This window comes from Haliotis asinina, chromosome 1 (assembly GCF_037392515.1).
Source record: "Haliotis asinina isolate JCU_RB_2024 chromosome 1, JCU_Hal_asi_v2, whole genome shotgun sequence".
NCBI lineage: Eukaryota > Metazoa > Mollusca > Gastropoda > Lepetellida > Haliotidae > Haliotis > Haliotis asinina.
In genome coordinates, this window is record NC_090280.1 from 98,839,393 (window position 1) to 98,849,906 (window position 10,514).

The 10,514-nt window shown below is 43.8% G+C and overlaps 2 protein-coding genes across 2 annotated transcripts; both read right to left on the reverse strand.

Moving 5' to 3' along the window:
* Nucleotides 1-4,106: 4,106 nt before the first annotated feature.
* LOC137284934 (uncharacterized) lies at nt 4,107-7,839 on the reverse strand. The gene is made up of 3 exons (XM_067816995.1): nt 7,757-7,839; nt 5,848-5,913; nt 4,107-4,501 (listed from the first exon to the last, which is right to left on the reverse strand). The coding sequence occupies exons 1-3, from the start codon at nt 7,794-7,796 to the stop codon at nt 4,155-4,157; spliced, it is 453 nt and encodes a 150-aa protein (XP_067673096.1). The 5' UTR covers nt 7,797-7,839; the 3' UTR covers nt 4,107-4,154.
* Nucleotides 7,840-8,238: 399 nt separating this feature from the next.
* On the reverse strand, nt 8,239-10,168 carry LOC137284936 (uncharacterized). The gene is made up of 3 exons (XM_067817007.1): nt 10,017-10,168; nt 9,836-9,892; nt 8,239-8,604 (listed from the first exon to the last, which is right to left on the reverse strand). Exons 1-3 carry the CDS (start codon nt 10,042-10,044, stop codon nt 8,315-8,317), a joined length of 375 nt encoding a protein of 124 aa, XP_067673108.1. The 5' UTR covers nt 10,045-10,168; the 3' UTR covers nt 8,239-8,314.
* Nucleotides 10,169-10,514: the final 346 nt, after the last annotated feature.

Here is a 10,514-nt window from a genome sequence, read left to right on the forward strand (position 1 = left end):
TTACGTTACTCATCTGGGTTCTTAAACAACACCTGTTACGTCACATGTGTAACGTCACACACAGCTGTCACGTCCCCCGTCTGGCGTCACATACAACGCCTGTCACGTTAACGTCTGGCGTTAGAAACATCTCCTGTCAAGTCAACGTCTGGCTCTAGAAACAGTACCTGTCCCGTCCCCGTCTAACGTCACAAACAACACCTGTCACGTCCCTGTCTGGCGTCATAATCACCTGTCACGTCTCCATCTGTCGTCACAAACCCCCGTCACATCCTCCGCCTGGCGTCGCAAACCCCTGTCACGTCCCCGTATGGCGTCGCAAACCCCTGTCCCGTCCCCGTATGGCGTCACAAACCCCTGTCACGTCCCCGTCTGGCGTCACAAACACCTGTCCCGTCTCCATCTGTCGTCACAAACACCTGTCACGTCTCCGTCTGGCGTCAGAAACACCTGTCACGTCTCCATCTGTCGTCAGAAACACCTGTCACGTCCCCGTGTGGCGTCAGAAACACCCGTCACGTCCCCATCTGTCGTCAGAAACACTTGTCACGTCTCCATCTGTCGTCACAAACACCTGTCACGTCCCCGTGTGGCGTCAGAAACACATGTCACGTCCCCGTCTGGCGTCAGACACCCCTGTCACGTTCCCGCCTGTCGTCAGAACCACCTGTCATGTCTCCATCTGTCGTCACAAACACCTGTCACGTCCCCGTCTGGCGTCATGAACACCTGTCACGTCCCCGTCTGGCGTCATGAACACCTGTCACGTCCCCGTATGGCGTCACAAACACATGTCACGTCCCCGTCTGGCGTCAGAAATAGCAGTCACTTCCCCGTCTATCTTCGCAACCTTGTGTAACGTTCCAAACTCGCAAGACCATTCACTTGATCTCCGCCATGCATTTGTGTGACGGTTGATCATGACTTTATATCAAAGTAACAAACTTATACCAAACTTTGGTAAAACACGATTTGGTTGTTGCCTTTTGTTGTTTTTACACACGAACACGTCTGAGACATAGTTAATCTGAGTTAATTTTCCGACACACATGTAGTTGTGAGTAAGCTGGCAATCTATCTACGAGGGTTGGCTGAAAAGTTCTCAGCCTGAGTGGTTTTTCCCCACCAGGTAGAGACAGATGTTTGCCACCAATGAGGACAATCATTTAGTGAATCATAGACACAAGAACTACAAACGTACTAATAGTTTTATCTCAACTACAGCTCTTTTGGTAAACCTACCCTCTGAAATCATCAGAAATGGACAAAACTGAATACAGGGCAGTCATCAAGTACTTGCAAAAGAAAGGGATGTCCCCAAAACAGATACATGCTGACATGGTCTCCACTCTAGGGGATGATGCTCCTTCATTTTCCACAGTAAAGAAGTGGGCTGCAGAATTTAAGCGTGGCAGACAAAGCCTTGATGATGACCCACGCTCAGGAAGGCCTGAGCAACCACTCCAGAAAACATCACGTGAGTGCTCAATATGTTGATGGATGATCGACGATTGACTACTCGACATATTGCTAGTGTAGTGGGCACCTCTTATGAGAGGGTTGAGCATATTATCACCAACGAATTAGGAATGACGAAAGTTTCTGCAAGATGGGTGCCAAAGCTCTTGAGAGCAGAACAGAAACGTGTCAGGTTCCAGACGTCCCTTGACATTTTGCGTCGTTTTGAAGCAGATCCCGATGGTTTTGTGGCACGATTTGTAACCATGGATGAGACCTGGATACATCACTTTCAACCAGAAACAAAACTACAGTCAAAACAGTGGAAGCATCCTGATTCACCAGCTCCGAAGAAAGCCAAGTCTGTTCCTTCAGCTAAAAGGTGATGACATCAGTCTTTTGGGATTCCAGGGGTATTCTGCTCATTGATTATCTTGAAAAAGGTCAAACTATCAACGGCAGATACTATGCTGATCTACTGAACCAGTTGCGAGAAGCAATCAAAGCCAAACGACGAGGGATGATCGCTAAAGGCTTTGAACTCATTGACCATCCTCCTTATTCACCTGATTTGGCTCCTTCTGACTTCCACCTGTTCCCCAAAATGAAAAAGGAACTCGCCGGTCGCCATTTGATGACGTCATTTCCGCTGTGACTGATTTTTTTTAGGGTAGCTGAAGAAGATTTCTTCCTGACCAGGATTCGGGCCTTGCAGCATCGCTGGCAAAATTGTGTGAACTTGGAAGGGGACTATGTAGAAAAATAACTTTTTTCACAGTGAGGCTTAGAACTTTTCAGCCAACCCTCGTAAATGTCTAAATGCGTTCTTTTTCTCGCTGACGTGATTGGCACTTGTCATCAACAAAAACCAAACAACAGTCTATTTCTGTCTATGGTTCTAATAAAATTGTAACGGAAATCTGTTCTCTTCTACTATTGTTGTGCAGAGGTACTGAAAACTAAACTAGCTTGATATTAAGTTTCGAAATGTACAATTCGGGGAACTATAAGTGAATGTCTTTGTAAACTGATAAACTAGTTCAAATACTAAAATGGGATAGACGTGAATCTCTTTAAACAAATGCAAATGCGACAGCATAAATGCGATCTTGAATTCCATCCCCCACATTACAAAATCGTTATAACCCATTAGGATTATGTACCAGAATAACATATAAGAGTAACGGTCGTGATGTCACCAACAACATCACCATTCCGAGTTATGGTAACTGTCAGTAATAATATAACATGCAGTGTTATACAAACACACGACACGGCTTTGACATTATTTAAACTATTTATGGGCGTAACCCCTGGATAATATTGCTTAATTTCTCATTATCATACTTCAACTTTGTGTCACAGGCACGGTTAATGCTCCTTACTCTTCACTAATGAACGGGCTTCACGGGAAACAGCTGTAGGTGACCCATTACCATGTTGGCTTAACTGAGCATGAATGCTAATTTCAGAGCTGCGTTTCCCTATTCCTATCACCGTTACTTGCAACCTTTCACTTGATTCAAGCCAGTTAGAATTCCGTTTTAGAATTGGATCCCTGGGGACAATGCCACAAAACAATCGTAGCGCTCACACTTGTCCTTTACTCCAGATTTACGACAGTTGTTTGTTCACCATCGCTTTACCACGCAGGGCCCCGTTTCACAAAACTCTCGAAACATTTGCGGATATATCGCACAGTAATTTATTGTAGAACAATGGCATAACTGAAATACGTTGTTTCTGGTAAGACAGAGAAGGGCAGTGAGCCTGGTCACCCGTTCCCGTTAGTCGCTTCATACGATGACCACTCGATGACCTTTAACCTTTTTTTAACCTTGAAAGGTTCCGGAAACCTGGGCCCCGTTTCACAAAACTCTCGTAAGCCTAAGGTATCGTAACTTTTCTCGTAGCATTTGTACCTGGTATACTGTAACATAGGAGGTGGAAATGCTACGAGAAAAGTTACGACATCTTAGGCTTACGAGAGTTTTGTGAAACGGGGCCCAGGTTTCCGGAACCTTTCAAGGTTAAAAAAAGGTTAAAGGTCATCGAGTGGTCATCGTATGAAGCGACTGACGGGAACGGGTGACCAGGCTCACTGCCCTTCTCTGTCTTACCAGAAACAACGTATTTCAGTTATGCCATTGTTCTACAATAAATTACTGTGCGATATATCCGCAAATGTAGGAATGTGAACACGGGGAAACCTTGACTCATGAACATCCAGGTTAGAATGGTGTTCAGTAACCCATGCGTGTCGTAAGATGCGACTAACTGGATCTGGTGGTCAGGCTCGCTGACTTGGTTGGCAGATGCCACAGTATCTGAATTACATCGTTCGGTGCTCATGTTATTGGTCATGCAATTGTCTGATTCAGACTCGATTATTTACAGACCCACATCATAAAACTGGAATATTGCTGTTTGCGGCGTTATACAACAACCAAAACATAGTTTGAAAATAATCAAGGCTGTGTGTTTAATTCACGGAGTGGCGTATTTGATCCAAAACTCAACACGCCAAGGCCCCAGTCCACAACATTTTTAAGCGATACCATTCATCGTACCTCAAAGCTGCGCAGAGGATGCGTTATGGATAGATACAATACATCCTCACCGAGTGGCAGATATTCACCAGAACTTGCTGAGAGTTTTAGCCGGTTTATTGCTGAACATGAGGCCCAGAGAGGTCATTAATGTAAAGGCCATCTGTTGGCTTCCTCCAGCATGTTCCTAACTCGGAATCTTCTGTTAATCCTGACTCTGTAGCGAGTGCCAACGTAGGGACGGTACCTGCTTCGGTACGCTCCGAACCTGCCACTATACCTAGAGCGGGTCCTGCCGGAATACCTAGAGCGGCCGCGGCTGCTGTATCCTACCCCTATGGTCATCCCGCCCCGAAACCGATCGTCTTCCTCCTCCTCCTCCTCATCGTCCTCAAACTCCCAGCCTCGCTTTTTCTTGTCTCCCAATATGGCGTCATTTGACTTCCGGTTCCGGAGAAAAGCTTTTGCAACTTCAACAGAGCGAACAAAGTGATCTGAAACAAGAGATAACGCATTTCTGTCCTGTTCTGCTGGCACAGAGCCATAGGTATTCTATATTAGCGCACCTGAATATCAAATGAATGTCGCTGCGGCGATTGTGGTTAGGCATATAGGGACCCGCATAAAACCATGAGTACTGAACAACCTAACGTTCTGCGGGCAATAACAATTCCAAAGATAGCACTGCAGTCATACATACTTAAAGGTATAGCTTCTCTGTAAAATTCATCAAGTTATTGAACTAGATACCAACACGATGCGTCAGATCAGTAGAACTGAATGAAATGAATCGACCGAGAATACCACATTTGACTCAGTTCCGACACAGGCTGACTCAGTTCGAGCACTGTCATTGAAACCAAACTGGCGGGAGTACCAGAGAGAGGCACAGAAATGTCAGCCTGATATATGTACAATACGAACAGCTTTGGGGTTTCACTTCCTTCTTCCAGCTCTTTATACATAACGCACAGCCATGAGACAAGTATTTTATTGCTTGACGATGCTACCATAACGTTTTTGTTTACTGTCTGTTAAAGGACAAGAAAATCCGAATAATGTGTCGAACGTCAACAGAAATACAAAACTGACTTCAGAGTTATATTTTGGCTCCTAAGTAATTTAGATCACAGTCGAAAGTTAAACTTGACGTATATCACAACGTAGACTATGAATACAAAGTAAATATTATATGTAGCTATTAGGTGCCTGACTCCGAGAGTGGAGATTGGAATCCCGAACAAAACTCAAACATTCATGTACTAGAATCAGGGAAAATCTACCAAATATCACATACGTTCAATTACATTCCGTGAAATGCTTAATATGTTGATGACTATTCAGTAAATAATATTACCACTTAAATAGCTCAGCGCGCCACAAGGGCGTGCTCTGTTGCGTGATAATTTGTAATAATGTGTGGATTACCGTGTAATAATGTTAAATCATGTGTAATAGTGTTAAATCGTGTGTGGACTACCGTGTAGTAATGGTAAATCATGACTGATAATGTGTAATCATGTGTGGACTACCGTGTTATGATGTTATATCATGTGTAATAAAATGTAAACATGTTTTGTAGTGTGTAATACCGTTTGATAATATTAAATCATCAGTGGTTATATGTAATCATGTCTTATAGTGTAGAATACGGTGCAATAATGTTAAATCATATGTTGTAGTGCGGAATATCGTGTTATAATGTTATAGCATGTGTTATAACATGTGACATGTGATTTGGGGTTATAGTAGTAGAATGAAACATTGTATAATTTTGTAGTGTGAAATCACGTGTTCTAGTGTGGAATTCCGTGTGATAATGTTAAATTATTTCGCTTACCAGGAAGTGAACCAACGGAATCCTCCGATGACTTCACCTTTGTAACGTCACACAACACTACCGTCGCTGCAACGAAATACAAAAACTCAACCACAAGAAATATACACGACTAACATTTGATATAGGTCAGACGAAATGGAAGAACACTCTGTCTGTTGCTTCCTTTAGGGAGAGCAATGGGTTGGCCCAGTGGTTAAAGAGTTCGCCCGTCACAACGACTGGTTCGGGTGCCAACGAGTAACCAGTGTGTGAAACCCATCTCTAGTATTCCCCGCCGTGATACAGTGAATTGCTGGAATACTGCTAACAGCTGAAAAACGGCGTATAGAATTCCAGGATTTTTTCAGAAAATTGTTTCGACAAATATCTATGTGAGACCTCCTTACCCGGCAATACACTATCGAATGCGCCGAGGTACACTACAGATAAAAAACATCATGTCACAGCGTATCCACCTCTTCCTTCATATCCTAGTTCCCCACACATTCTCAGTGGGGTTAAGATCATTCAACATTTTCGTCCGGCAGATCTGAGGTAAACACACTCAGTGCTTTAAGGTGCGAACAATTTACTTGGGAACACAGATATATAGATAAATAATTAACCTAGTTCTAACCTAGTAAGACAGTAATTTAGCACACTGTGACGTGGCAAAATTAAGAGCTGATGTGAAGATTTTGACTGAAATGAACCACTTCAATTTTGTGAGTGGGTATAGTGTATCTGAATGAAGAAACGTTGTTAAAGGTTTGGCCAAGCACTGGCGCTTTATATTCTCAAACACTGCGTTTCATTTACACAAAGAGTACAAATGTTTGTCAATTAAGATGAAACAGGCGTTGTGAAATTCACCCACTGCACGTGACTATATGGACGTGATGCCAGAAGATGTCACGCAGACATTATCACGTGATCTTCTGATATATGCAAACTACACCTGGAGCTACCTTGTTCCAAGATTATAGACACACTCTTTTAGTTGCCATACTTGCTTTGAACATTAATATATTAAGAGGAGCATAAGTGAGTGAGTTAAAATTTAACGCCACTTCGTCAGTATTTCAGTCATATTTAATGAAATGATAACAAACAAACTAGTGTCCCGTTCCACTGTGCGATCTCAACGAGAGCCAGTGATCGATATTGTGAGCAGCGATCAGATCTGATCGGTTCGGGTAAAGGTAGTCGGTGAAGTGTGCTAAGCTGCTGTTAGTTTGCTGTTGATCACCGGATTTTCCGGTTCCGACTCGATTATTTACAGAGATTACATAATGAATAACAAACAAACATGCAGAACATCGGTGAATCACAGATGCACAGGTATAGTGATGACAAACCAGGACACACAATCAGGACCAATTTCGGATTCGAACCCAAGGTCTTTTCTGGCAAACACTATGGGCACTGCACAGAAACGGACCACCATGCACTCTGTATATAAAAAGTGAGCGATATATGTCGCCAATGACATGACATGTTTATATGCACACTGGTGCATATTTCGACTTTGTATATAACGTGTTATTTCACGACGATTGTATAAACTATGATTACACAATACCATTTAGAAATTAGTCAAACGTAACATATGTTACATTTGGGTTTACAGATTCCAGTGCAAAAAGGTCAACCACCCAAATAGCGACTTCCACCATTAGGCGGCTGACTTTGTGTGCTGTCGTTTAGGTGCCTGACTCTAAGAGTGTGGGTTCGAATCCTTGATGGAACGCACCTCAAAAACGGACTGGAATTTGTGCTTTACTAAGTATAATCCCAACTATAACGCGTGTTACACTGTGTAAAATGTACAAATGAAGCTATTGTGCATCAGAACCGTATATAACATGACCCCATCGATTTATGTAAACCAGCTGTGTTCAGCATTGTCTGCGTAAAATTGTTTACCTACCCAGTATTAAGGCCGTCCCCGCTGCCACGCAGGCCCTCATGGTGATGTGTACAACCTATGTCCCCAAGGCTTGAAGCACAACTGGCCTGACATTACCATCAGCCCGCTGAAGGTCGTTAAGTCTATTATGGCAGGAAGTCGCTCATTTCTGGTAATAGAATCAATTAAGATTGTTAGGTCATGTGATCGACCCCCAACTGCAGATTGGGGAAGACCGCACCGCCTGACCTTTTATTTTGAAACGCACGTGTAGATCCGAGTTACAATTTGTCTTAAACAACCTATGCATGAAAGAGGCGACTAACCTCATCGGATGGTCAGACTCGTTGAGTTCGTTGATGTTGTTGTGCAGATGGATGCTCATGATGTTGATCACGGGATTGTCTGGTCCTGACCCGAATATTTATTGACTTCCGCAATATATTTGGAATATTCCTGGATGAGGCGTTAAACAACAAACAGACAAACAAAACACCAGAAACTGGCGAACAAGTATATGTTTATTCAAGTCGTGACTATGATACACAATGCCACGTAACGTGACGTGATGTGACGTGACTAAACTCCCCACCATTCGTCATTCATGCCATCTTCATCGCCCAGCTGGCTAATTTCAATGCTTTCTCCGTTGCCAAGCGACCACGTTTCAGTCTTTTCACCATTGGCTATGCCACTGACTTGAACGTTGACGTCCCGACTGACGTCACCGTTCCCCCAGCCGCCGTTGTCCCAGTCATCCCCAGGAATGTCATCTGGGTCCGCTAACATCTCCTCATCAGGCGAGCGTTCCACGGCATCCGCCGAGTTGATGGAATCGGCGGCCAAAACCAGAGCTTCTCTCACACGACCTGCAATATATGGAACGGTTCTCAACACCTTCATGCGAGTACTTGTTCGTTTTCGACCAACCGAGCAATATTTATACTATTTTAATCCGCATGCTCATGATTGGGTCTGTGTCTGACAAAAGAGTGGTCGATAGCATGAGCATGTTTGATTCGATCTCTCCAACAGAATATCTCTCGAGGTGCGGAGTTCCCCACATGGAACATGAGTACGTGAAGCTCATTTCTGGTGTTCCCCGCCGTGAGTGAGATATTCCTGCAATATCACGTCGGAGGCACCAGAATTGGGCTTCACAGAGTGTATCCATGTAGGGAATCGAACCCGGGGCTTTGGCGTGATGAACGAACGCTTCAACCACTGGGCTATCTCACCATCCCTTTAACTGAAAAAGACAAATCGCTAACGGGCGTGTGATCAACAAGTGCCAAATAGTTCACATTTAGCAATGTTAAGCTATATCTGACACTGCCTTGACACCTGACCTTCACCACGTGCCCGTCACCTGCTTGACTGGACACTTTTACTGGACGGTTGGATATTGCCAAACACGGCATGAGTTTTCGTTAACTATTTTCAAAGGTAAATGATACCACAACTATCACTCACGTGATTTAATCAGATTAATTTGTGGGGAAAAGAAATTTTACTAATGAAAACTGATTTAGACCCAAAAGCACAGCGTCATAAATCCTTCAACTTAAGGTCAACTTGAAATCCGTATCAAAAACTTTGCAATCAAACTTTTGGTTGGTTGTTTTTAATGTCGTATTCAGGTCTGTAAATAATCGAGTCTGGATCAGAAACTCCAGTGATCAACAGCATGAACATCGATTTACACAACTGGGAGAGGATAACATGTTTCAGCCAAGTCAGTGAACCAGACCACCCAATCTCGTTAATCGCCTGTTACGAAAATCATCCACAAGTAGGGAAAACATATGCATGAAATGCAGTCCAAAAGACTGAACCCAGTGCAGAAAACCAGAGACAATTGCGTCCTTGTTTCAGTCAACTGGAGTTAGGGTATTTTCTAGAGGACTACGCTGCGTTCTCAGCGCAACGAGTTAAGAGATATGTACGGTACAACACCCTCAATCAGAACCGTATAGTTGACAGTGAAATAGTTCTGATTAACAAATGTCCGCTTTAACGAACTGTAGAATACAAAACAGACGTGAAGTAGACGGATGTCACCAGTGGCAGGTCCACATTGAATGTACAGCAGATACTCACCAGCGACCGACTGTGAATCCGGCTGTGAGTCAGCTCCATGTAGAGCGCCCAAGAGGACTGAAACCAGCGTTCATAGCTTTTGATAGGATATACTTTAATCAAATCAGTACAATCGGTGTTCAAACACCATCACGTAATTTCTCTATGCACTTCCCGAAGGACAAAAGGCCGCGTGACTCACCTGTTATTGCCACGAAAGCCAACATCATCCTGGGTGTATTTGAAACACGTTGTCTGTGTCTATTCTGGCGTTCTGCGAGTAGATTTGTATACCTATTATCACTATCTCGCCCCCTCGCGTCCTCAGTCCTCCGCAGTCACACAATTGAAAGCCATTACTATAAATTAGCTGTCATAATAGGGGCGGCGTTAAGTGGGTGATCTTCTCCGACCCTCCACATACACAGGGACTTGGCCATTTGGCGAGTTATACGATGCTTTTGAGCCAGTTAGCAATTATCACGGAAGGGGACTCCCGAAATGGCCATCACTGATAGAGAAAGTTTGGGGAATGTAACCTGGGTTTTAGGTATTACAAGCGAACGCTTTAACCATTAGACAACCCCACCGCTCCTCAAAGTTGAAGACAAGTATAGTCTTGCAGTCTATCCAGGGGGACACCAAAATGTTGCTAGTGTTTCAGCTTTGGTAGTAGACACTGGCAGACATTATCCCAAAG